Source organism: Heteronotia binoei, chromosome 6, assembly GCF_032191835.1.
Source record: "Heteronotia binoei isolate CCM8104 ecotype False Entrance Well chromosome 6, APGP_CSIRO_Hbin_v1, whole genome shotgun sequence".
Taxonomy (NCBI): domain Eukaryota; kingdom Metazoa; phylum Chordata; class Lepidosauria; order Squamata; family Gekkonidae; genus Heteronotia; species Heteronotia binoei.
Window position 1 is genome coordinate 72,945,373 of NC_083228.1, and position 27,456 is coordinate 72,972,828.

Sequence of the window (27,456 nt, forward strand, 5' to 3'; positions counted from 1 at the left end):
AAATCACCCTATGTGGCAAAATTTGCTGTGCAAGCTATAAGATCCCAGAAGCAACTCACAGGGGGAAGTATTTAACTTGTTTATTAATTTTAAGTCTTAAAAGCTGGAACTCGATGTATATCATTGGAGCATTTTTTATACTTACACGTTCTATTTTGAATGTATGTTTTTATTTAGAATGTATATTCTATCTGATTGGTCCCTGACCATATTACACTATACTTGATTAGCTAAACAGGAACTTCAGTCACCTGTTTTGCTGTCCTTTAGAAAGTTTTAAAAAAAACCAACACTGTAATATCTTCTTGCAAAGTTCAAATTAATTGACCAATTTCAATATGACGAGGTCACAATTTGTTTAGGAACGTTCATAAAATCTATCAAATAAGAGATCAATATGCAGTTCCTTTGTTAATTTCACAGGGGGAAAAACTGTAGTGCAGCAACAAACTCATCTGAATCTTAAGACCATTTCAAATCAAAGATTCTTTATCAAAGTCACCTTATAATGAGGAACCAATGGTCTTATCAATGTTTTGAACACAGAAAGCTATTCACCCACTTCATACACTTGCAGGCTCTCATCCCTTAGTTAGAATAAGGACAGTTACTCCATTCTAAGCCCATTGAAATGAATAGGCTTAGACTGGAGTAACTCTTCTTAGGATTGCACTGCTAGTCCCTTAGTAAGTGGCAGAAGCCAATAGTTTTGGATGTATTCTTTGTAAATGGAAAGGAAGAACCTGTCGATGTTAAATTTTAAAATGTTGCTGTCACATACACTTTTCTCTCCTTCCTCTGTTGCTTAATTAAACAACTGTAGGAATGTGAAAGCACTGACTGCCCTCTCACACATATCTATCCTTCCCTTCCTCCCTGATGAACATAATATTTGTGAGAATTCTCAGCAAAGAGCAAGATACTTAATCTCACTTATATGTGATATTATTCCAAAGAAATCATGCACGCTAAATCATAAAAAGTGTTTAGCATGTGTAGAAGATTTAAAATCTACTGATCAGAAGAAGTTACAAAAGGCAATTGTGAAATAAGAAAGCAAATATATTTTGAGTTATAACAGATTTACTACTACTTTCAATGACACAGAGCACTGCAGCAAGCTTTCTCTACCAAATTGAGGTAAATTTTTCACATGGAGACCAGCTTGTGTAGTTTCCCTGTTTCTGTTCCAGTGGCTAATACCATGCCACAGTGACAGGGCTTCCACACAGCACATTTTCCCTGATTTTTTTTAAAGATCTGTGATTTTATAGTATTATATTGATACATGATTATATTAAAATATGTATCAGGTTCTTGGAGTTACCAGCTTCCATTTTATAAAAAGTGAGTCTTCAGCCCACTTAAATGGGGAGATATGCTTTTTTCCATATATCTCAGCAAAATGATACAATGATTAAATAAGGGACAAAATTAAATAAATTTGCATCCCAAGCAAAGCATGAGAGTTACATAAACAGATGCTAATTTCCTTGTCTCATTTATTTCCCTCACAGAATTAGACTTTTTGTTGCTGTTCTGGAACTGGCTCTTGCTGCTGTTAAAATCTAGTTCTGTAATTCTGTTGATTTTGCTGTTGTGTTAATATGTTTTTGTGATAACTTTTTTTACTGATTTCTTTTTGTGCAAAGGTATTTGTTAATGTTAGGCACCCCAGGGCACAGAGTGGTAAGCTGCAGTACTGCAGTCCAAGTTCTGTTCGATCCCAGTGGAAGGTCGCTTCAGGTAGCCGGCTCAAGGTTGACTCAGTCTTCCATCCTTCCAAGGTTGGTAAAATAAGTACCCAGTTTGCTGGGAGTAAAGTGTAGAAGACTGTGGAAGGCAATGGCAAACCACCCTGTAAAAAGTCTGCCATGAAAATGTCAAGATGCGACTTCACCCCAGAGTCGGAAACGACTGGTGCTTGCACAGGGGACTAATTTTACCTTTATTTGTTAATGTTAGATGCCTTTTCATTGTTTTGAATGAACTTCATGCTTACTTGCTAAGCTGCTATAAAAGGCATGTAAAACAGGAAGACAGAAATATTTCTAAATAAACAAGCAAACAATTGAAATATTCTGTGCAGACTTCAAACTTCTTGCTAATTGCCAACGTATGAACCTATGAATCACTAGGCACCATAATGATTCTGACCTGAACAGCAGCCTTACTCATCCCCTCTGGGTTCTAAATTCCACAAGGCACTGCCTATTCACCTTCAAACTTCTCTGCGCTGACATAGGGGTTAAAAACTCCCCCCCCCCCCTAATTTTTCAGACCAGATTCTGTTCTTGGGCAGAACTCTTGAAGACACAGAAGCCTGATAATAACTCTTAGGAATATCATTAAAATCCTTGTACTATCAAGAATATGCTGAAAAACTCCATCAGTAAATAGGGTTGCCATTTCTGAGATGGAAAGTTTCTGGTAATTTGAGAGATGAAACCTTGGGAATTGTGAGGTTTGAATGAGGCAACTTCATTCCCTCATTTGAGGGATGAAACCTGGGGAATTGTGAGGTTTGAATGGAGGAACCTTAGCAGGATATAATACCACATAGGCTACCCTCCAAAGCTGCTGTTTTATCCAGAACTGATCTCTGTTTTCTGGAGACTGGCTGTAATTCTAGGAGATTTCCAGGCTCTATGTGGAGCTTAGCAACCCAATCCATAAAGTCAGGAACTGAACAGGATTTTCTTATAAGTTCTGAAAAGCAAAATAACTGTGTCCACAAATACTTGTACCTTACCTTTTGTGTGAGCTCACTAGCTTCATTGATATAGCGGTCTCTCTCCTTCTCCAGCTGAAAAATAATCTTTCTCTGTTTCTGAGCTTCATCCTTAAAATTTTGAATTTCCTCTTCCAGATTCTTCTTTGATTGTTCATGGAGCTTAACAAGGTTCATCTGCTTTTGAGTGACACTGGCAGCTTTGAGCAAATTCTGTAAGCATAAGGTTAAGGTGGTCACAATACATATTTTATAAGCATCCTGATATTTATTTTTATTGAATGGAGCTGTGTGAGCCTGACTGGGAAAGGAAGAACTTCCAGGGGAGGACAGGGAGGCTGCTTCGCTCTTTTCTGCTCCAAAGGCTTTTCTACTCCAACTTTCTCTGCAAGTTGAAAACTGACTGGGGCAATGTGAATAGGGAGTGGCCAGAGGGAAAGGGTTATGCAACAATTCCATCCACAGTATGCCCATTTACAATTGTAGCCTTGTATAGCTGTTTTTATTTCACAAACATTCAAGAGATACAGTTCCTGTGTAACATCTAGTTTACATTCTTAAGTATTTGGCACTGATACACTACACCAAGGGTGTCAAACTAATTTGTTATGAGGGCCGGATATGACATAAATGAGACCTTGTTGGGCCAGTCTATGTCGGGTTGGGTCAGGCCACATCAGGTTGGGCCATGTATGTACCTATTTAAGATTAGGTAGCAGAGATATAAGCTTTATAAAGGACACAAACACAATTAAATATATATATTTTTAAAAGCTTAAAACATGCTTAAAACCTTAGCACTCGTTGGTCTTAAAGGTGCTTTCTTTGTATTTCTCCCATGGAATCCAGGGAACTGGGCAAAGGAAGCTCTGACTCTTTCCTTCCTTCCCCAGGAAACTGGAAGGGGGAGAAGCCTCAGCTAATTGAAGGAAGAGAGGCTTGGTTCAGTAGCTCTGCTGTGTGACTGAGAGAGTCTGGAAAAACAAGCTGCCTCCCCCACCCCCCGCCTTCCTCCCCAAGGGAGAAGCCTCAGCCAATGGAGAAAATACAGGTTTTGCTCCATAGCTCCTGCGCCATTGAGCACACCTTGCAAAGCAAACTTATGCAGAAGGAAGCAAGATTTAGGGAGAAAGAAGCAGATGACAGCCAGTTGCTTGGGAGCCTGACAGGAGCCCTCCGGGGGCCTGATTCAGCCCTCAGACCACATGTTTGACACTCCTGCATTATACCTAGTGTCACATTTAGAAAATATTCACTCCCATGATAGGAGATGCTTCATTTTAAGTATGTGCATTTACTACAGAAAATGATTCACAATGAATAGAAACAAGTAATGTTTTTCTACATAGGAATGGCAAGGTCTGTAAGCCTGTACTCAACTGTGCTCCTTAAATTCCACTGAAATTGATAGAATATATGCAGTTGACCAATGCAGCTGCATATTTACATTACATGTTGTTTTTTGAGAGTCTGGGATGGCCAAGATCATAACGTTCAGCCTGGAAACACCCAGGTCTAAGAAGAATATGCTCACTTGACCCCAAAAGCACTCCCAAATGCAACCAGAAGGGGAAGAAGGAGGTGGGACACAACTGAGTTGAGGGATACCACCATGGAGGAGAGAAGTGGAGTCAGTGCCAGCAAGCTGAAGTTGGCCCCACAACTTTCTGCAAAGATGTCCTGGCTGGTGATTTCAGTCTGGAGTATGCCCCAGTTGGCCTAGACAGCTCAGGCAGCACAAAAAAGCTGCCACAATACCAGTCTGGAGTAAGCCCCAGTTGGCTCAGATGCCCTCAGACAGCTCAACCCCAGTGCAACAAGAGGCTCCTGCCTACACCCACCTTACAAGGACTAACAGGATGGGGGGGCAGGGCAGGATGGCAGGCCTTCAGCATAGCAGGCTTAAGGAAGGAGCAGTCAATGGGAAGGAACAGAGGAAGACAGGCAGCTGATGTCAGCCAGACCAGAAAGGCCACACCTGCCCTTGGAGAGATGGGGGAAGGACCTGGGGGAGAACTGAAGGGCTGTCTAGGGTGGGTTGGGATGACCACCTTTAAAAGGGGGAATTATGAACACACTGGGGAGGAAGTTGTTGGCCAGCTCATACCATGGGTGAGGAGCTCAGCATAGCAGGGAGGAAGAAGAACTAGATGGCACAATTCCACCCCCAAATCTAAGGCCTACAGGAACCACCTGAGACCCTGGTATAGGACAGTGGAGCCCCAGTAAGCAGCACTGCAGGGAACCTCATATTGTTATATGATTAGCAGCAATTAGGGCCACAAGATCCCTTTTTAGTCTTATCATGAGATTTCATTGAGTTTATATTAGCCTACTGATATGCTTTAATGAATACAAAGGAACCCTTTTAAAATCTAAGGTAATTCATTCTGGAGAAAAAAAATACTACTTCCCTACTGAATAATACCAGTGAGACAAACATTAAAGCTTTCAGGACTAAATCAAGTACTGTTCACCAATGTCCCAATGCAGTGAAAACTGATGCAGAAAAATTTGGAATAAAAACTGCAACTACATGTGTGGCTATTGTTTGTATCCTTACTTAAATCACATTTCATACTGAAATGAAAATTAAAGCACCACTCCTGTTTAGTTATGTACAAAGAGAGGATAGATCTGTTTTCCAGAGACAAAAGCACAAGCTCTCTGTGGCAGGCTACCCAGAAAGAAACTGCCTGGCAGGGACCAGCAGCAAGACTCACCTGGGTGCAATAGGGTGGAAGCAAGGACAAAAAGGTGCAGTGGTCTTTGCAAGCTGGCCCAAGGAAGCTCAAAGGGTGTGGAAGCAGTGAGCAAGCCCAGGTTTTTGAGGCAAGGCAGATGATAGTGAAGAACAGGGCACAGCTTAACTCAAGGGCCAGGTGTGAAGCTGAGGCTATAAAGAGGGACAAAGGAGAAATAGGAGGAAGCTGGCAGGAGAAGAAAGCAGAAGTAGGCAGCAGGTTGCAGCATCATGGCTTTTTTGCTGTGCGATGCAGTGTAACCCTCAGGTGGGTGAAGTAAATCATACCTTCAGGGGTCTGGATTGGGGGGGGGGGAAGCAAACTACATAAGGAAACAATGACTGGGCTCATGAATCTCCAGGTATAATGTCCCCTTGCCCCTAAAGGACACTACACTCACCTTGTTCAAGATATCCCTTTCTCTCACAAGTTCATCTATAGCTTTTTTATCAATTTCTCCTTGCTTTCTTGCTGCTTCCAACTCTAAAACACAAGAAAAAGTCAGATTGCATAGCTTGAACCAATCAAGGCACTATGGGGTTTTAAAAACTCATTTGATTGCACAAGTCATGATGGCCCCTTTTTAGAAACGTGTGGTAGCTACATGATGGAGAAGCTGTGGGGCAAGTTTATTTATTTATTTCATAGAATCATAGAGTTGAAAGGGACCTCTAGGGTGCCATCTAGTCCAACACCCTGCACAATGCAGAATTTAAAGCATATCTGTGCAGGCCCCCTTGACCAAACACAGTATCTCTAAGGAAACAAACATTAAAACATGTAAAGCATTAAGACATTTCAAATATTAAAAGCAGCATATTAAATATAATTTTTGTTATAATGAAACAAAACACATTTTAACCCACAACCAGGGAGGGGGGCAGTTAAGAGTTATGACAATGGAATGCCAATGGTAGAAGACGATAGAGGGAGACAGACAAATCTCCCTGAGAGGAAGTTCCAAAGATTCCACGCCATGATCAAGAAGGTCCTTTCTCTTGTTGTCACCGTCTAACCTCAGAAGGCAGGGGCACCCAAAGTTGTGCCAGAACTCTGGGATTATTTTTCAACTCCTCAGGACTGGAAACAGAAAGTTATGTGTTCATAATTATAAAACACTCATCAGGAATCTCAATCAACATATTTGATATTTACAAATCAGACATCTAAACCTCAGTTCAGCCACTATTATTCAGTACTCCTGTTGCTCTTGTTTCACTGTAGAGCTCAAAACTGAAGACTTTCAATAGAGTCCTGCATTTAGGAGACCTTGGCTGTAGCCACATAGTTATAGCTGCTCTTGTAAAGTTGATGTTATTTTTTTTTCTCAGTTCAAATGAGAGTAGCTGCCAAGTCAGAATTCTTGCTTGTTTATGTACATTATTTTCTGACAGAATTCTATAACCACTACCATATTCTGCAAAAGTGTCCACATTCTCAGGAGATAGGGTCTGTCAATGACGCCTTTTCCAGGCATGTAAAGTAATTTTTTCCCCACTAAGTTAAAAGGGAGACTTAGGCATGTAAATATGTGGAAAATAACATCCCTTGGGGATGTACTGGGCAGAGTTTCACAGACAGATATCTGCCTCCTATTAGCAGGCCATATCAGATCATTAATTTACTAGAAAAGTTCTCAATGCTACACTGTCCTGCCCTGGAGGTCTGCTAGCAGCCAGGAACAAGCCAAGCCCCACTGATGCTGGTGAGGTCATCAGAGCTGGACCAGCCAGATGATGGGCATCTGCTTTCTCACTGCCTCTCCCTGGGAAAGTGAAGCATAATGGGAAAGCTGTGGCCTGTTGCTGTCACTGCAACTTAGTTCCTAGTCAGTTTGAACTTCCAAATCTGCTATTCATTTTTTTAAAACCCAGGGTTGTCTCATTATGAAAATGTAGAACCTGTATTTTCCTATACATGTAAAATGCCCTAGAACATATATTGAATGAACGTTTGTTTACTTTTAGTGTTCATTTATATTACCCCATTTCTGACCACTTTTTTTCTTTGCCATCAACTCACAGATGACTTATGAAATCGCAGGGTTTTCAAAGCAAGAGGCATCCAGAGGAGGTTTGCCATTGCCTGCCTCTGTGTCATGACCCTTGTATTCCTTGGTGGTCTCCCATTCAAATCCTAACCAGGACCCATCCTGCTTAGCTTCTGAGATCTGATGAGATCAGGCTAGCCTGGACTATACAGGTCAGGAGTATCTAAATTGATTATTACTAAAAAGGTAAATCAATTAACAAAGTTAAACATACCAGAGCTATCATCTCCTAAAATAGCAATTCAAGACAAACCACAAGCAATTAAACTGTCACCACTTAAAACAAAGGAGCAACAGTAAAACAGCATTCAAAAGTTCTCTGAGAACAGAACTCCTGTAGATGGGGTGAGTCTTACTTTCTCAGGAGGGAGTTCTGTAGCATTAGGGCAGGTGCTGAAAAGGCCTTCCTATGGGACTCCAAAAAGCTAACTTCAGATAAGGCAGATTTCTATAGGAATGCCACACTCTCAGTCTCAAGGCTCAGACCCACTGATAAGGGTGGAGAAAATTCTTCAGATACTTTGGACCCTCACCACATCATTTAGAATTTGAAAGTCAAAAACAGCACCTTAAATTGAAGCCAGAAAGAAACTGAAAGACAAAGCACAGAATCACAGAGTTGGAAGGGACCTCCAGGGCCATCTAGTCCAACCCCCTGCACAATGCAGGAAACTCACAAATACCTCCTCCTAAATTCACAGGATCCTCATTGCTGTCAGATCTAGCCTCTGTTTGAAAACCTCCAAGGAAAGAGAGCCCACCACCTCCTGAGGAAGCCTGTTCCATTGAAGACACTGAAGAACTGCTCTAACGGTCAGGAAGTTCTTCCTAATGTTGAGCCTGAAACTCTTTCGATTTAATTTCAACCCACTGGTTCTGGTCCTACCTTCTGTGGCCACAGAAAATAATTTCACACAATTCTATATATGACAGCCCTTGAAGTACTTGAAGATGGTGATCATATCACCTCTCAGCCTCCTCCTCTCCAGGCTAAACATGCCCAACTCCTTCAACCTTTCTTCATAGGACTTGGTCTCCAGACTCCTCACCATTTTCATTGCCCTCCTCTGGACCCATTCCAGCTTGTCTATATCCAGTTATAGGAGTTAAAGCAATTATAAGAACATGGGCTACATTAGTTCTTTGCAGTGAATTCTCTTTAGAACTGTGTTTTGAACTGGATAAAATTCCTCAGCTGTCTTCAAGGGCAACTCTAAATACAGCATTATAGTACAGTAGTCTACTCTGGATGTTACTCAAGCATATATTATAGCGGCCAGGTCTGCTTCCTTCAGGAATATGCACAGCTTTCCTGGATTTAGGTGGAAAGAAGATATTAAGCCATATTGATTATATTTTGCCTCAAATTTACAGATTATTCATTCCCAGGGGTCATTTTGTAGAAAAAGAGGTGCTGGAGCTTATTAGCACAACTCATTGGCATAACTTATTTGCATATGCCACACACCCAATATAACTGGAAGGTGTACTAAATTATATCAGCTCAGCATCTACCTTAAAATGCGTCTTGAATTAGAATAGTCGTAATAAAGCCCTACTCCCATCATACTTTCTAAATTCCTTTCTCCTATGTGGCCACAGCAACATGATGATCTCCATCTCTCTGCTTTATGCTTTGATTATTTTCCCATTTTTTGCGGGGGGAAATATGAGAAAGTTTGTCAGATCTTAGAGTTCAGCAAAACTGTCACAGGGGGTTTGAACAATGGATCCCAGAAGCAAGGGGTTTTTGGGGGGTGGGGTGTAAGAAAGAAAGAGCACAATAAAATTTAGAAGTTCCGGAGCTCCACTCCTGTGAGCTCTTGCCCAAAATGAGGCCTGTTCATTCCAGTGGCTTTAAAAGTACAGGTAACAAGATTAATCTTTGAGAAATACTATGTCAAACATCCCTGGACAGAACTTAAGTCCCCTAGAAAAGCCTTCTGAAATCTACCTTTAAAGGAAGATTTAAATTAGCACAGGTCCATACTACCTAAACTTATTCCTGTCAGGATTTCCACATCATGGCCAATGGTATTGACTGCTACAGAGATGTTCAAGAAGAAAAAAAACACCCTGCTGTTCATTCGATAAAAAGTTTACACCACTGTTCTGAGTATGACTCTTCTTACCTTTCTCCAGCCCACTGATCTGATTTTTAAGGGTGTCTCTTTCAGATTCTGCCTGTGTTTTATGTTCCTCCACAGTACGTAGTTTTCGCTGCATAAGCTCTCTTACTTTGGAAAGCTTTGCAATTTCTTGACGCATCTGAGACACCTCATCTTCTCTTGCCTATGTAAAACAAGCAATGGAAATGCAACAGTCATTACAGAATTTATCAGCATCTAGCCTCTCTGCCACTTAGACATCTTGTGTTAGGATAAACTGAACAATTACATTAACAGCCATTGTCATTTACAATGAAAGACAAGTTACAAGAAGTACATAAATGGCGCAATTGAAAAAACACTTTCCTGGGAGTAATCCCCAGATCTGAGTAGGGCTCTGAGTAGACCTGCTTAGGGTTGCTCTTGTTTGTCATCTTCTCTCCATTTCTATCTCTAAGCTCATGGGCTTCTTACTCCCAAGGACATATTTGCTAATATAGCTAGCCAACTATCTTCCTGCAGATGATTTCTACTCTGTCTTTCCATGAGAAAAGGCTACTGAGTTTTCTTCATGTAAATTTTCAGCATGCAAGTGAAGGGGAACAAAAACAAAATCAAAGTGGGAATGCTAAGTCACAGTTATCTTTGCAGCATGTGTGCATGCATGTTTTTTTCATGCCAATGCACCTCAGGTGTGCAAGCACTCTAGAGTTTTAGCAGCAGCACAAAGCAAGGAAGGAGACGGCACAACACGTACTCCTCAAAAATAACAGATGTCAAAGATGCTGCAGTTTCCTCTACTTCCATGAGTCTTAGGAAGATGGCAAGGTAAACTACCAGGACAGGACACAAGAGCAGGCAGAAAAGAGGTGTGAGCAAAGAAGTAGAGAAGGGAAGATGAGACTTTCCCCAAAATTCATGGTGCCACTGGCTGGGAGAAAGATATGATAATGAAGAAGAGCAACTGTGTTGGTCTTTTGCAACAAAATTACAAAGGGGTCTGTAATAATAATAATAATAAGGTTTTATTTATACCCCGCCCTCCCCGCCGGGGCAGGCTCAGGGCGGCTTACAATCTGTCATGATATAGTATCATGATATGACAATACAGGTAAAATCAATTCACAATATAAATACAAATACAGATACAAATATAAATTAATGTTAAAAAGCTAAAAACTATATGGTGGTGCTACAGTCTCTATTTATACAGGCAGCGTAATATTCAGTCTGGTCACGTCTTGAAGGCTTCGTGGAAGAGGACGGTTTTGCAGGCCCTGCGGAACTGGTTGAGGTCCCGCAGGGCCCGCACCTCCTCCGGTAGCTGATTCCACCATTGGGGCACTTTTATGGAGAAGGCCAGCTCCCTAGTTGTTTTAAGTTTGGCCTCCTTAGGCCCAGGGATTTCCAAAAGATTTTGTGAACTGGAACGCAGTGCCCTCTGGGGAACATATGGAGACAGGCGGTCCCTGAGGTAGGCAGGTCCTTGGCCATATAGGGCTTTATAGGTGATAACCAGCACCTTGTAATGAACCCGGTACACAATTGGCAGCCAGTGCAGTTCCCGCAGCCTAGGCCACACATGTTCCCACCGGGGTAGTCCCACTAGCAGCCTGGCTGCTGCGTTCTGCACCAGCTGTAGTTTCCGCGTTCGGTACAAGGGCAGCCCCATGTAGAGGGCATTACAGTAGTCTAATCTCGAGGTGACCGTTGCATGGATCACTGTTGCCAGGTCACCTCGCTCCAAGAAGGGGGCCAACTGCCTTGCCCGTCTAAGATGAAAAAAGGCGGATTTGGCAGTGGCCGCTATCTGGGCCTCCATTGTCAAGGAGGACTCCAATAGCACTCCCAAGCTCCTGACTTCACGCACTGGTGCCAATGGCATCCCGTCAAAAGCTGGGAGGGGAATCCCTCCTTCCGGGGCACTGCGACCTAGGCAAAGGACCTCTGTCTTCTGTCTCTGACCTCTGTGATACCCTGAAGACTAATAGCCTCTTGCCTATTAAAACTTTTGCTACAATCCAGTTTCTTAGTCTTTAATGTAGTACAATATTGGGGGGTTTTCCCCGCACTATATTCAGTATATCCAAAGGGAAATAGCTGGTTTTATAATATGTTGTAATAACATCTTTTCTATCTGTCATTTTCTGATCTATTTTTGTAATCTTGACAATATGCAGCTCCAGAATTAAATTCTTATGCTACACGAATCAAGAGACTCGTGGTACAGAGTGGTAAAGCTGTAGTACTGCAGTCCTAACCTCTGATCATGACCTGAGTTCAATCCCGGCAGAAGCTGGGCTCAGGTAGCCAGCTCAAGGTTGACTCAGCCTTCTATCCTTCCAAGTTTGGTAAAATGAGTACCCAGCTTGCTGGGGGGAAGTGTAGATGACTGGGGGAAGGCAATGGCAAACCACCCCGTAAAAAGTCTGCCGTGAAAACACTGTGAAAGCAACGTCACCTCAGAGTCAGAAACGACTGGTGCTTGCCTTACACCGAATCACCAGATCTTACCTGATAAATCTTTTTGCATGTATCTAGTAAGTTGTTTTCATTGTTATAATCAGCAGTGCTCCTTGAAAGAGAATTATTTATCAGAAAAGATAGCTGTGACTTCATCCACTTAGGAGAATAGGTTGTACTTTACTAAAGCTCAATACACTATTGGTTTTCTGCCCCGTTCTTTAACATAAGCCATGTAGTGACCAAAGCTATCCTCTTAGCTTAAGGAGATTTGATGCAACAGATGAACACTGGCAATATATTAGGGTTTGTTTACTGTCTTCCTTTCTCACAGGGACTCAAGGCTGATTACTCATAGTGACCAAAGGGGACCTTCAATATACAATGCATTAACATTATAGCAGTCTGGAACCAACCAGAAAGAACTGAAGCATAGCATAAGTATCAACGTAACACATTAAACAGTATAAAAATTACATAATAGCATACCTAAAGGGCCACTGGAGGCTATATACAGTAAGCTATATACAGCAATATAGACCACAGTTTCTAATCATTTATCCAAGTAAGTTTGTAAAGAATTTTGCATCGTTCAACCCTATTACCTGTGCAAAAGGCCACCATGAATAATTCAGTTTTGCATAGTTTGTGGAAACCCAGGAAAGTGGCAGCCTTCCTGACCTCCTTGGGCAGGCCAGTCCAGAAGATGGGAACCACAACAGAGAAAGCACATGTATGAGTAGTTATTGATTTTGCCCATTTACAGGCTGACACCTGCAGAAGGCCCTGCTCAGATGAGTGAAGTTGTCACGGTGGAGCACAGGGGTAGAGTTACCAAAGCCATGGAGCAAAGTTTGAGTCCAGCGGCATGAAGGGTTTTATATGCAATTGCCAATACCTTAACTTGAACCCAGAAACAGATGTGCTGCCAGAGGAGTGTCAGCAGAATGGGAGAAATATGCATGTTCCATCTGGCTCCTGATAATAGCCAAGAGAGCCATGGCCTCTGTCTGTACTCAGGCAGAGATCATCAACTAAGCAGTGCCATCTCTGTCCCATAGCCTGGCCTGAAGCAAAACTGAAAAGGGTCTCGAGTGGATGAGCTACGGAAAGAGAACCTTTTTGTAGAGCAGAAAACTGATGAACACATTCCATACATATAAAGTTTAAATGTCTATTGTGAGCTTTCCTAATTAAGTTGCATTGGTTGATCCCGTTCTGATTCACATCTCCAGCTTTGACTTAGCAAGACATTTCATCCTTTACTTTGAGTTATTCCAAAACAGTCATATAAAGTGAGATTATACCAACAAGACAGAACACATACATCACAGCATTGGTCTAAATGCACACTCACAGTGCAATCCACAGTGCAGTGGAAAGTGTCAAGTCACAACTGACTTATGGCAACCCCATAGTTTTTTCTAGGCAAGAGACAAACAGGTATCCTTGAACTTACTCTCAGCTCTGTGGTTTTCTGCTGGTTTTCTTGCATGAGTTGTTCAATGGCCAAGCTGTGCTGTTCATTATCTTGCTGGAGTTTGGAATTTCTCAACTGAAACTGTTCAAGTTCTTTCGTGGCTCTTTCATTCAGGATCTGTGAGATTGTGATACAACCCAATAAATTACAATCTGATTACTGTGCTCAAATAAACCCACATTACTTCAAGCTTTTCCAGATTTTAAATATGAAGAGAACACTTTCACATTTTATTTTATCATTTTCATCATTAATTAAATTAGTAAGACACTGAGAGCTGTGCTTAATGTTTAGCAGTTGGGGGGAGGACAACTCATAAAGAACAACACAGTATTTTTTTTTTCTTTCCAGTATCTTTGCAAGATACCCAACAGGTGACAGATAAATATTTTAATTCCTTTTTGCCATTTGGCAGCCTTAGCATATAACAACACATATTGTAATAACTGCAAATGAGTAGGGGAGTAAAATATGTTTCATCAGTAGTAGCAAAAAGAAGCTCAGTATGCTTGGTAATAAACAAATGCTAAATTAATAAAAGGGATGTACCATAGCTGAGTGATAGTGCAATTGTTTTGCGTGCAGATACTCAGGTTGAGTCTCCAGCATATTCAGTTAAACTTTTACAGGTAACAGGGCTAGGGAGGGAAATTTTAAGACCCCAAAGTCAGTGCCAACCAAAGCAGACCACATTGGGCTACATTATGTGAATGATCAATGAATGGGTGAGGGTCTCTCAGTCCTTATTGTGGACTCCAGGGCCTGGCTTCCACTGAAAGGATGAAGTCTCAGTGTGGGAGAGGACTTGTTGGCAGGATCAGGTTGCACCACTCACAGAACCTTACCCTCTCCCCATCCTCCTCCCTAAGCTGGCTCCTCTGAAGCTTCAGAAGCAAACAGTCACCCACCTCCTTCTCAGCTGGTTAACAATGGCAGACTCTAAACTGGAGAGCCAGGTTTGATTGCCCATTCCTCCACATGCAGCCACATGCAGCCAACTGGGTGACCTTGGGTCAGTCACAGTACTCTCAGAGCTGTTCTCTCATGAGCAGTTGTCTGAGAGTGCTCTCAACCCCAGCTACCTCACAGGGTGTCTGCTGTGGGGAGAGAATGGAAGGAGATTGTAAGCCTCTCTCAGACTTCAAGTGAATGGCAGGGAATAAATTCAAAACCACCATATTCTTCCTCTTCTTCTTACAGAAGCTTCCCTGGAGCCACCTAGGCTCAGAACTCCACCCAGGCTCACAAGAGGGCCTGCCCCTGTAAGGAGAAATCCTGCCTCTCCATAGATGGTTGTCATGGCCCCTTCTGGCCCGAAGAGGAAATGCTGCTGACCTTGCTGGAGTCAGCCATGCCATCCCTGTCTTCCTTTCCCAAGGAGAGCCACTGCAACTGTTGGGCCCTAGCAGCTAGCTCTGTGCCTGCTCTATGATGCCCAAACACACTGTGGGACTCTTTGCTGCATCCACTACAGCAGCACATGGTGGGGGGAATGGCAACCTGAAGCCTCTAACTTGGGGTGGTCCATGGGCATTTCAGGGACTTCAGCTGGGTAAGGTGAAGTCTGGGGCCCCTGGGGCAGACCTCAGGCAGATGGCATAAAGCAGCTTCATATGCTCCATATGCTTGTAGTAATTGCTTGTATGCATAATTTTCTGATGCTAGCATCTAGCATATTAATAGAGCAAAGTTCAGGAGAATTCAAACTCCTCACATATGAACGCCTCACATCTCCTGCATGTCTGCTCAACAGCCAAGAACGGGGGATTCTGTGCTAAGAACTTAACTCTCAAGAACATACAGGCCAGATTCCGATGAAGACGACAGCATGTGGGGAGAAGGGGCTTATCATTTTCCTGACCTGAAACAGCTCCAAGAAACTATTAATTGACCAGTTGTGGAAGTTCAGCAGCTCCTCATGACCTTTCCTGAGGGGCACTGGAGGAGGCTCTCTCTCCCCATGAATTGTGGACCTCATCCAAATCCAGCTTGCACACTCCTGGGAATTGAGTTCTGAATGCAAAACTCCCAAACCGTGTCTACACACATGTAGAGGTCGTAAGACTGCCAGGGTGGCAACCCCTAGAAAGTTGGAGGGACAGAACTTTACCCAAACGGTGTCCCATAATGCAATTACTTCTGGTCACATAACCAGAAGTGATGGCGCAGCATCGTGGGATGCACTAGAATTTCCCCCAATTCTACTGTTAAAAATCTCAGAGTATTATGGAAACCCTAAAGCATCCCATGACAGGGTGATGTCACTTCCGGTTACATGACTGGAAGTGACATTGTGGCATCACAGGATGCTGTTTTGGTGCCCAAATTCCCCAAATGGCAGCAGAGGACCAAAGCCAAAGCCTCCCTAAGTAGTCATGTGGGGGATGCAAGGGCTTTATAACATATAAATGGCACCATTCTGGTGCCTGCACTGTATTATTTTGTCTTCCTTGCAGTGGTTAAAAAAAGGTCTGTCTCTACCAAAAGCAAGTATTTTTTTTTTCTAGTGCTGTATAAACAATGAATTTGTGTTTGATTTTACTAAAACTTTCCACTGAATTAACAACTGTTACAGTTCTACCCATATCCACTCTGGGACTAGAAAGGAGAAAAGGAGCATAAGTTTGCATGACACATACAACTCCTAAAGAGTTTTGCTTCAGGAAAAACTGTTCTACAATTACCAAGTCTTTTTTTGCTGTTTGCTAAAATTACTTCTTTGAGGGCCATGCAGCATGAGAGGAAATGACCTGAAAAAATAAACTAGTTTCAGAGGACCATTTTAAATCCAGAGCATAAAAGTGCTACAAAATATTTTGCCTTAAAAAATACTTTGCACACCAGCAGCAACTTCTATCAAAAGGCCATTACCAGAATTCTGTTAGGTAACCTCAAAAGCAAACATGACAGATATGCAAGTATTATTGCCACGTTTTGTTATTTATATGCCTTCAGTATTTCAGTGACACTTGAGCAGTGGTAAAGAAAAATGCTAGTAAAAAAATCAGCTACAGTGATACAGTGTGTCTGAGTATGAACACAGACTTAGCCAGAAAGGAAGGGCCTATTTACATTCCTGTACTATAATGAAACAGCTGCAAGCAACAAACATTTGCTGATCCATGTGGTACCAATTCACACCAAGTCAGTCTTACACATGCTGTTGCCTCACAGGCTGTATTCAGAGAGAATTTGCTACTGGGTTGCCATTGTATATGTGGTATTGATGCTCACAGATTTTGTGCAAGGCAACCAGCCCACCACAAGTTGAGTTTCTTTCTAAAGTAGCCATGGGCTGAAAATGTTTCTGTAAACAGGCTGAAAGACTGAACATCCTCACGTCATCTGTGCAGGAACTGGAGGCCCAAGCTCACAAAATTCTTCAATGCAGAGGCAGTGAACCATTTGCTATTCCACCAATGCAACTGCTAACCCACACCCATTCTGTGTGGGCTGTCAACTCAGCTAGATAGTCCTGGATATAATCCAACACAGGGAAAGCTTAAATATCAGGAACTGCCACTGGACTCAAATAAGGAACTGCTGGGTCCAAACCAGAAACTCTACCTAAGGGGCCAGTGGAGAATTTTGCAAACTAGGGACTAGCCCCATCTCTAGAATCTTCCCTTGTAATGTTCTTGTAGTTGTTTCTAGGCAACACAGGAAAAGGCCTTGCCTTATAGGATTCCCCTTTGAAACCTCTGCTATTCCTCTCTGAAATTTCACATCTTCCTGTATGTTTCTCCTGCTTCTCAGCCTTCTCTTTTGGTGCCTACTGTTTCCCAGGTTTGAACATTACATGACTCATGTAACGTACTCGAAGCGGAGACGAGAGTAGGGCAACATGGTTTATTAGGAGCACGTTGCAAGAGAGCGAACACGCGGGCCGGGTCCCGCTTATGTACAATCCCGGGTACAGCCTACTGGGTTGGTCGGGCCAATCCAGCCCCGTTGAACTTCCCGCCACAGCTGGAGATAGGCGGGGACAGGCTCCCGGCGCTGGGGCTCCTGGGACTGCCCAGTTGCCCCCCCCGTCGGGTCGCATGACATTTCTTGATACACTACACCCCTCCCCCCCTGGTTAATGTACAAAGTCCTGTAAGTATGCGGGGGGCCGGCGCTCCCGAGTGGACCGTCTGGGGGGTCCCGGTGGCGGCGGCGCGGCCGCCGAGGATGGTGCCTCGGTAGGTCCTGGAGTGGACGGGGGCGGCCCGTCCGGTTCAGCGGATCCCTCGGGCTCGGTCGGTTCCGGTACCTCCGGCGCCCGCATCACGGATGTTGGGATCGCGTCCTCTAGGCGGTCTCCGTTAGGCTCCTCGCTGGATATAGCCTCGTCCGTGTCTGTGGGGGCCTCCGGAAGGGTGCGGCGCCTCAACTGGTCAATGTGCCGCCGTAGTACCTGGCCCCCCTCCGTTGATATGTCGTAGTGGCGGGACCCGGTTACCCTCAGTACCCGCCCCGCCACCCAATCGGGGCCCCTTGCATAGTTTCGGGCGAAAACTGGGTCGCCCGCGAAGAAGCCCCGGGCGGCGTCTCGGACTTCGGGGCTCCCGCGGGTGTCTGAAGCTCGGTCGGGATGCAGCCGGTCCAGCCGGGTTATGAGTTTGCGTCCCATGAGGAGCTCAGCCGGGCTGACTCCTGTGACCGGGTTAGGGGTGATCCGATTATCGAAGAGGAACGCGGCCAGCCTGTGGTCCCAGTCCCCCTGTACAATTCGGCCGAGGGCCTCCTTTGTTGTGCGGACCATCCGCTCCGCCTGGCCGTTGGTGGCCGGATGGAAGGGAGCCGACCTTATGTGCCTGATCAGATATCTTTGCAGGAACGCCTGGAAGTCGGCTGAGGTGAAGGCGGCCCCGTTATCAGAGACTATGGTGTCCGGGATGCCATGTGTGCATAGGACCCTGCGCAGAGCTCTGATCGCGGCTGTGGACGAGGTGGACCCTACGGGGATGACCTCCAGCCATTTGGTGTAGGAGTCCACCATTATGATGAAGGTCTGCCCCTGGAATGGGCCCGCAAAGTCGATATGGAGTCTCGACCATGGTTTCCGGGTGGACTCCCACCTAGTGACGGGGGCGCTGGGCGGCTCGGGCCGTGATTCCTGGCAGGTCTGGCACCCGCGGACCCAGCCCTCGATCTCCCCGTCCATTCCCGGCCACCAGACGTAGCTCCTGGCCAGAGCCTTCATTCGCACTATGCCGGGATGAGTCTCGTGTAGGGATTCTAGAACACGCTTTTGGAGCGGGGGTGGAATCACTACCCTACTGCCCCAAAGTATGCAGCCCTTGTGTGCGGCTAATTCCTCCCTCCTCGCCTTGTAAGGCTTGAATTCTTCCCCCATGTTTCCCTCTGGCCACCCCCTCACCACCCAGTCGAGCACCCGTGCCAGTGTCTTGTGTTTCTGGGTGGCCTTGGCCACCTCCGTTGCGTGGAGGGGCGGCTCTGGGAGGCTCTCTATCATCATGACCTGGTGTGCGGGTGCGGGGTCCGGACCCGTCTCCGGCAGCGGCAAACGGCTAAGCGCATCCGCGTGTCCCATAGCCTTGCCGGCCCTATGAACCAGTGTGTACGTGTATGAGTTGAGGAATTGGTTCCACCTCAACACGCGCTGTGAGAGTATTTGGGGGGTTTGTCGGTCTGGGGCCAGTAGACCTAAGAGGGGCTTGTGGTCCGTGGCAATGGTGAACCTTCTCCCATATAGATACTCATGGAACTTTCGGACCCCTGCCACGATTGCCAGGGCCTCTTTATCTATCTGCGCGTAGTTGCGCTCGGCTGAAGTGAGCGTGCGGGAGTAATATGCGACCGGTACCTCCCTCCCGTCCGGAAGCTGGTGCCCCAGGACTGCTCCCACCCCATACGGCGACGCATCGCAGGCCAGGATGACGGGGAGGGCCTCGTCAAAATGGTGGAGCACCGCATTGGACACCAGGACGTCCTTGACCGCCTGAAACGCCGCGGCCTGTCGTTTGCCCCAAACCCAAGGGGCTTTTTTGTCCTGCAGCCGGTGAAGGGGCTCCGCCAGGGCTGCCTTGTGGGGGAGGAAGGAGTGGTAAAAGTTGAGCACCCCCAAGAAGCTTTGGAGCTCCGCTTTACAAGTGGGAGCCGGGGCTTGCACGATGGCTCGGGTCTTTTCTTCCGTGGGGTGGATTCCTGCTGCGTCAACGGCGAACCCCAGAAACTCCACCCGTGGAACCCCCAGCAAGCATTTCTCTCTCTTGACCTTGAGCCCCGCTGCCTGGAACCGGCGGAGCACCTCTCGAAGGCGGTTGCCGAATTCATCGGGGTCCGGGGCGGCGACTAAAACGTCGTCGAAAAACGGCTGGACTCCTGGGATCCCTTTAAGGAGAGCGTCCATTAGGCTCTGGAAAATCCCCGGAGCGACGCTAACCCCAAACTGAAGCCTCTTTACCCGGAAAGCCCCCCTGTGGGTCACGATCGTTTGGGCCTCCGCCGTCTTATTGTCTACTGGGAGCTGCTGGTAGGCCTGGGCCAGGTCTAGCTTCCCAAATATCCTAGCCCCCGCTAGGGCGGCCAGGACATGGCTCACCACCGGCACTGGATAGGGGTTGTCCTGTAGTGCCTTGTTTATGGTGCATTTATAATCGGCACAGATCCGCACCTCCCCGTTTGGCTTGATGGGGGTAACGATGGGGGTTTCCCAGGTGGCGTAGTCCACCGGCTCGAGGACGCCTTGTGCCGTGAGGCGGTCTAACTCTGCCTCAATCTTAGGTTTCAAGGCGAACGGAACCCTCCTGGCCTTGAGCCGAATCGGTCTGACCGTGGGGTCTAGGGGCAGGGAGATGGGCGGCCCCCGGTAGCTCCCTAGGGACCCATCGAATACCTCGGGGAATTCCTTGCAAATCTCCCCGAACCCCCGGGGCGTTATGGTCTGGCCCACCCCCTCCACACGGATTCCCAAGGGTTTGAACCAGGCCAGACCTAGCAGGGTGGCCAGCTGGCGCTTAACCACCAGGATGTCCAGCGGGCCGTGGAAGGACCCCCGCTCGACTTGTACCCACGCCCACCCCGCAATTTGCACCGGGTTCTTCTGGAAGTCCCGGAGTATGAAGTCTGCCGGCCGAAGTTGCAGCCGCTGGCGGGGACACAGTTCTCTTAGGGTTTCTTCCGCAATAAGGGAAATGGAGGACCCTGAGTCCACCTCCATTTGGCAGGGGTTCCCCTCTATAAGGACCGCCACTTTGATTTTATCGGGGGAATCGTGGGGCAAGTTCAGTACCTGTAGGGACGTAGAGTCTACCGCGTGGGACTCCGCGGACTCGTGGTACGTGGTCGGCTTCCTGCGGTTGGGCTTGGCTCGGCAAGCCCTGGCAATGTGGCCGGTCTTTCCGCAGCTCCTGCAGTCCCAGGTCCGGTATTGGCAGTCTCTCCGCTCGTGGGGGCCACCGCAGCTGGCGCACTTGGTGGCCGGGGCTCTCTCCGACGCTGGTGGTCGGTCGGTCGCTCGGGGGCGTTGGGTCGCTCTGTTGGGTGGCCCGGCTGGGCGGCGTAGCTGATGGGCTTCCTCCTCCTCGGGGCCGTCGTGGTCCAGCTCTCCGTGGTGGGCAGCTTCCATCTTGGCCCGGGGAAACGTTCGTGCGGTTCGTTCCCATGCCACCGCTTCGCTGAAGGCGGCCTGGAGAGTAAGCTCTTCTTTGGCGAAGAGCTTCTGCTGGAGCCTCTCGTCGCGGAGGCCCCACGTGAATCTGTCCGCCAGGGCTTCCTCCAGTTGGGGGAGGTTGCAGTTCCCGGCGAGTTTGCGGAGGGCCGCCAGGTAGTCCGCGGCGGACTCGCCCGCGATCTGGTCCCGTTTGTGGAACAGGAACCTGCGAGCCACCCGCGAAGGCTGTGGTGAGAAGTGTCCCGTGAGGAGTCGGATGATCTCGTCGTAGGATTTCTCTGCCAGACGGGCGGGTGCCGAGAGACCCTTGGCGATCTCGAACGTGGCAGGCCCGCAGACGCTCATGAGAACGTCCCTCTTTGCTCCGGCGTCAGTGATCTTGTTGGCCCGGAGGTAGAACTCGACCCGCTCCGCGTAGGACTCCCATCCCTCTGGATTGGTTGGGTCGAAGGGCTCGAGGTAGCCGGTGATTCCGCCTTGGTTGGCCATGATGGCGGCGGCAGTCGCTTGTTGCCCAGATCTCCGTCGTAGCCGCTGAGGCTAGAATCCCACCTTCGTCGCCAGTGTAACGTACTCGAAGCGGAGACGAGAGTAGGGCAACATGGTTTATTAGGAGCACGTTGCAAGAGAGCGAACACGCGGGCCGGGTCCCGCTTATGTACAATCCCGGGTACAGCCTACTGGGTTGGTCGGGCCAATCCAGCCCCGTTGAACTTCCCGCCACAGCTGGAGATAGGCGGGGACAGGCTCCCGGCGCTGGGGCTCCTGGGACTGCCCAGTTGCCCCCCCCCCCGTCGGGTCGCATGACATTTCTTGATACACTACAACTCACCTCATCCAGGGATGTCAGTTCTTGATTTCTTCACCTCCATTTGTGCCATGGAGAAGCTACCATTGCTGATAATTCATCTCCAGCTAGGAAAGCCCAGCCTTAAGTAGTATTGCTGTGATGGCAAATGCAGCTGAGACATTCTCTGCTCCCCTGGCCATAAACCTCCACAAATACTGTTAACAGGGAAATGTGTAGCTAGAGAAGGGGTAGCCAAACTGTGGAGCTCTAGAAGCCCCCACCACCCCATCAGCCAGCTTGGAGAAGGCACCACCCCATCTGTTTGCCTGCCTGCCTTCCTTCCTTCCAGCTCTCAGACATCTGACATTTATTCTATGTAGCTGTTACATTAAGCAAGTTTGGCAATCCCTGAGCTAGAGCAACTTTAGTTATAGTTTCCTTGCTTGTGCAGAGTTGCTGCTGTGGCAGCAATGACTGCTACCATCTAGCTCGCAGGTGGAAGGTAAAGGCAAAGGAAGTCTTGACTTTATCTACTGTGAATTGTTGCACAAATGTATGTCTCTGCCTACCCCTTTCAGGTAGAGTGTGAAGAGTCTACTGGTACTTTAGACAGTAATCCAAAGGCCAATAATCAGCAACTATGTTTTCATTCAAAGTTCAAGGGTGTGCTATCTTAGCATAAAACTTTAGAAGGGATTCTAAGTTGACTTCAACATAAAAGTTGGCCAGGGACAGCTTTTTCTGCAGAAAGCCAGTGTTGTTGGACTGAAACCAGGGGTATCCTGGTTTGTATCCGCATCTGTCCTCAAATTTCCTGGGTGACCTTGGGGCAGTCTTTCTCTCTGAACCTAATCTACTTCATAGGGTTGCTATAAAGATAAAATGTGAAGAACCACCCTAAGCTCTTGGAGGAAGGGTGAGATTTTTGAAAATATGCTAAATGAAGGCTATTGCCATGAGAAACATCTACATTGGAAAGCCAATGGTTTCCTCCAGTATTTTAATTCTATTACAGACACAGTAAAGAAAAGTCTTCCCTACTGTACTCCTAAATCAAATCTCAGTCTTGTTTGTGAATATTCCTGAGCTGGTTTGACAGAATACCCTCCTATACCTTCTGCTCTTTGAGTTGCTGTTCAAGCTTCAGCAGTTCCTCCTTGTTTTTATGCATCCCCTGCTGCATTGCTTTCATTTCAGCCATTTTGTTGTCCAAATCAAGGTGAAGCTGTTTCAGTTCCCTCTCCATTTTCTCTTTCTTTCGGGACTCACGGGAAGCCTCATTCTGACGCAACTGGATTTCCTGACTGAGCTGCAGCAGTGACAAAAAGGAAAATATCAAAGTCTTGTCCATATTTTAGGGGAATAAATAAGGTATATACTTACTGATTGATACCTGTGACACTGGATTGTTTGTACCACCTGAAAAAGGCTTCTGGAAAATGGGCACATGTCAGGAACATTCAAGGACCAGTATAAAAAGATGAGACTATGGTGGTTCAGCAAAGGATCTGCTAAATTGACTGTACATGATGCAAAAACCCCTGCTTAAAATATAATTTGTCTCAAGCTGCATCCACCTGATGATGATTCTTTGTGTTGCTTTCATTGCTGAGGGAAGTACAGCAACCACATGATCAGCTGAGCAGAGATTTCCTGTCCCATTCCAGGCATCTAGTGGCTTTCTCTCCCCATTCCTTTACAGGCAACAGGGACCAAAACTGCCTGCACCTTTCCCCTTATATCTTTGTAATATAAAAGTTTGGGGAGTCAGAGGAACTAGGAGATTGTCGCAATAGATTCTACCACAGTGAAGAAAACGGTTTGTGTGAATGACTGACAGCAGAAAAATAGTGCCACAATGGGCACCTTTAAAATGTGCACTTTCCTGTCTCCACCACATTATTACAAAAATATACATATCAAAAGTTGGGAAAGATTGGAGCAGAGCTGGGGAAAATCAGGGAAATCAACAGGTGGTGATGTGTGGATGCTCAAAAATAACCCCAACCAGTTTGAAAGCACAGGTGGTATGAAACATCCATGTTGAAGAAGTATCAATCAAAAACCAAGGGAAAGCAACAATGGTAGTAGATAATGAACATTAAAATCTAAGACACACAGAAATGGCCAAGTGCACACCCTTGCAGTATGACACTACTAAGATAGTTGTAGTGATGACAATGGCAATGGATGTGAATTAAAGCAAAAGATTAATTTTCCAAAAAAGAATTCCCACTCTGGTTCAGCAAGTAAATCTGGCAGATAGGAAAGGGCCCAGAGATGACATGCAAGACACTCTGAATGAGATATGTCAGAAATCAATGGAAGAGATGAAAGCACTGATGATGCCCTGTCACTGATGACTTCTTGCTGAGCTGCCTGAAAAAGATTTGGAAAGTGAAATAGCAGGTGGCAGTTAATAGAGGTGAATTGCAAAGGTGGAGAAGCCTTCCTAACAAAGACAATGATGACAGCATCCCAGGTAGTGGCACACACCTGAGCAATGGTGGTATCTGCCTCAATTTTTGTCTTTTCTGCCTCTGTCTGTTGGTCTGTCATATTTGTTACATTGTCTCGTAACTTAACAACCTCTGACAAAAGCTGGTCTCGCTCCTTTGTTACTTCTTCCTTAAATCTTAGCAGTTCCCGCATGCTGGAAGAAAAGAGATCAGAGTCAGCTATGTCACAGCTTACTTGGCATTCTCAGGAAAATGTGCTTTGTGGAGAATGGGAGTTTGAATAAAAGTGTTTGGCATTGAACTCCCCTTCCATTAAGCCCACAAAAGTTGTCAATTAACTTATATGTCTGTTACATTTACTAAAAACACCCCCTTATGACAGAAATATAACTCCTAGTATTATAAATACCGTAATAGACCGTTTTTATTCAGATTAAAAAAATAGTCATTCCTTTACAGGAAAAAAATTAATCATCACAGCTCTCTAGCAGGCATGCCTTGAAACATGTATGTTGTTTGAATGCCCTATTCCTCCTACTCTTATCTTGTAGTTTATTCAAGTCACTGCATGTGAATAGATTAGTTCAGCTACTCTGGTGACATTAGGACATCATATTATATACAAATGATGATTTATGATCTGGGGGCTGTACAGACAAAAGATACAATTCAGAGAAAGTACACATTATTGCCACTGAAATCACTGTGATATTCAAGTAGATTGGGTGGTTGTGTGGTCTTTAAACACAAGAATAGCAGTAATAACCAGAGCTAATGTGGGAACACTGACATTCATTTGATAGCATTCATGGCAACTCTGCCACCACTCAATAGCAATGCTGCATACAGCAAGGTCTAATACCACCTGTTCATGGAAGGCATCAATCAGTACATGGCATCCTTCGTTGCACAAGCCACATGATATACAGGACAGAAGGACCACAATAAATATCTGCAGCCACATACTGTACACCTGTCTGCAGATGGGAATTTGAATCCCTTCCATGAGAAAGATGGCAGGACGGGTTGCATCAGTGCTTAGTTCTCGTAGCCCCTTCTTACACACCCAGAGCAATGCTGATCACTGCTTTGGGATCAGGAAGCAATTTTCTCCAGGCCAGTTTGGCCAGGGATCCTGGAGGCTTTTTGCCATATTCTGGGCATGAAGCAGGTGTCACTGGGGGTATGGAAGAAAGTATTTGTGAATTTCCTGCATTATGCAGGGGGTTGGACTAGATGACTCTGGAGATCCCTTCCAACTCTATGATTCTATGAATCCCCTAGAAGAAGAAGAATTGCAGATTTATACCCCACCATTCTCCCTGAATCAGAGACTCAGAGTGGCTTACAATCTCCTATATCTCTCTCCCCCACAACAGACACCCTGTGAGGTGGGTGGGGCTGAGAGGGCTCTCACAGCAGCTGCCCTTTCAAAGACAACCTCTGGCAGAGCTAATGGCTAACTCAAGGGGAGGGACGGTGGCTCAGTGGTAGAGCATCTGCTTGGGAAGCAGAAGGTCCCAGGTTCAATCCCTGGCATCTCCAAAAAAGGTCCAGGCAAATAGGTGTGAAAAACCTCAGCTTGAGACCCTGGAGAGCTGCTACCAGTCTGAGAAGACAATACTGACTTTGATTGACCAAGGGTCTGATTCAGTATAAGGCAGCTTCATATGTTCATATGTTCAAGGCCATTCCAGCAGGTGCAAGTGGAGGAATCAAACCCGGTTCTTCCAGATAAGAGTCCATGCACTTAACCACTACACCAAACTGGCTCTCAATACAGCATCAGTCTGGTAATAGACAACTTTTTCACAGAACTAAACAGGAAGAGTTCTTTGGGAATCATACCTGGTCTCCAGACTACTGGCATCAGTTCCCCTGAAGGGAAATGAACTGTATCACATCATATCCCTGCTGAGTGCCCTCCTTTCCCCAAACCCCACCTTCCCCAGGCCCTTCCTTCAAATCTCCAGGAATTTCCCAAGTCAGTGATGGCAATCCTGCCAGTAAGCAGTACATCTGCACTACATACCCACTCCTCAAGAGACTGATGTAAAAATAGGCCCAGAAAGACAAATAAGTCTGTACCTGGAGGCTTAGATAATGAAACAGAGAGCTAAGTGTCCTCTGCCTATTGCTGACTCCCAACCCAAAGCTCCAGGCTGCACCAGGACTTGTAGTAAAGATTTAGCAAATGCAAAGTCTTTACTTCAAGCCCTGGTGTGGCCTGGGTGGGGTGTCACCAATATGCAGAGGACACCTAGCTCTCTATTTCATTATCCAAGCCTCCAGGTACACCTGTCTTGGTTCTGAATCAGTGTTTTGAGACTGCAGTCAGATGGTGTTAAATACTGGGTTTGATGCACAAGGAGGCTGTTGCTTAGTGATTAAAGCTCTTTATTAGTGATCCAGCATGTCTACAAAGTGACTACAAAACTACTGCAAGCACACAGAAAATGCGGCAATATATATGATTGGGGCAGAGTGAACCCAGCCCTCAAGAAACAGAAAACACTCTGTGATTGCACCCTTTTTGGATCCTACATTAGAATATGCATACTCCCAGTTGGCCAGTTTGAGTTATGCAGCCAATTGGGATGCAGATCTTTTGAATCGTCTCTGTCTATTGTGTTGCACCTCAAGCTCAGGATGCAATACCCGACATGTCCAGGCATGCCTTCACATACATAACAGGTGGCTAAGGCAGAAACAAACTAAAGCTGAATCCTGAAAAGACAGAAGTAATGCTAGTTGGGAAGGTTGGCATTTTATACTGGCCAACATTTTAGAGGGATTGAATCTCCTTGTCCTAGATGGAATAGCACTGGCTTTTTCAGAGCAGGTTAAGAGCTTTGGGGTGTCATGGACTCTGTCTTGCCAATAGATAAACCGTCTGATGACCATAGTTGGTGCACAGAGACATATGGAAGGGTCCTAGGTTGTGAAAAGCTTTAAAGGTCATAACTAGTATCTTGAATTGAACTAGAGAACAGACTGACCAACAATGAAG

General features: G+C 45.9%; 1 protein-coding gene across 1 annotated transcript in view; it reads right to left on the bottom strand.

The window, feature by feature from the left end:
• CFAP58 (cilia and flagella associated protein 58) overlaps window positions 1–27,456 on the bottom strand; it is a 153,175-nt gene that overhangs the window by 111,760 nt on the left and 13,959 nt on the right. The window contains exons 4-9 of the mRNA XM_060241703.1: window positions 24,484–24,640; window positions 23,102–23,296; window positions 13,556–13,693; window positions 9,658–9,817; window positions 5,876–5,958; window positions 2,753–2,944 (exon numbers count right to left, since the gene is read on the bottom strand). Coding sequence (XP_060097686.1) covers window positions 2,753–2,944; window positions 5,876–5,958; window positions 9,658–9,817; window positions 13,556–13,693; window positions 23,102–23,296; window positions 24,484–24,640 — 925 coding nt within the window. The remainder of the gene's footprint in view (window positions 1–2,752; window positions 2,945–5,875; window positions 5,959–9,657; window positions 9,818–13,555; window positions 13,694–23,101; window positions 23,297–24,483; window positions 24,641–27,456) is intronic.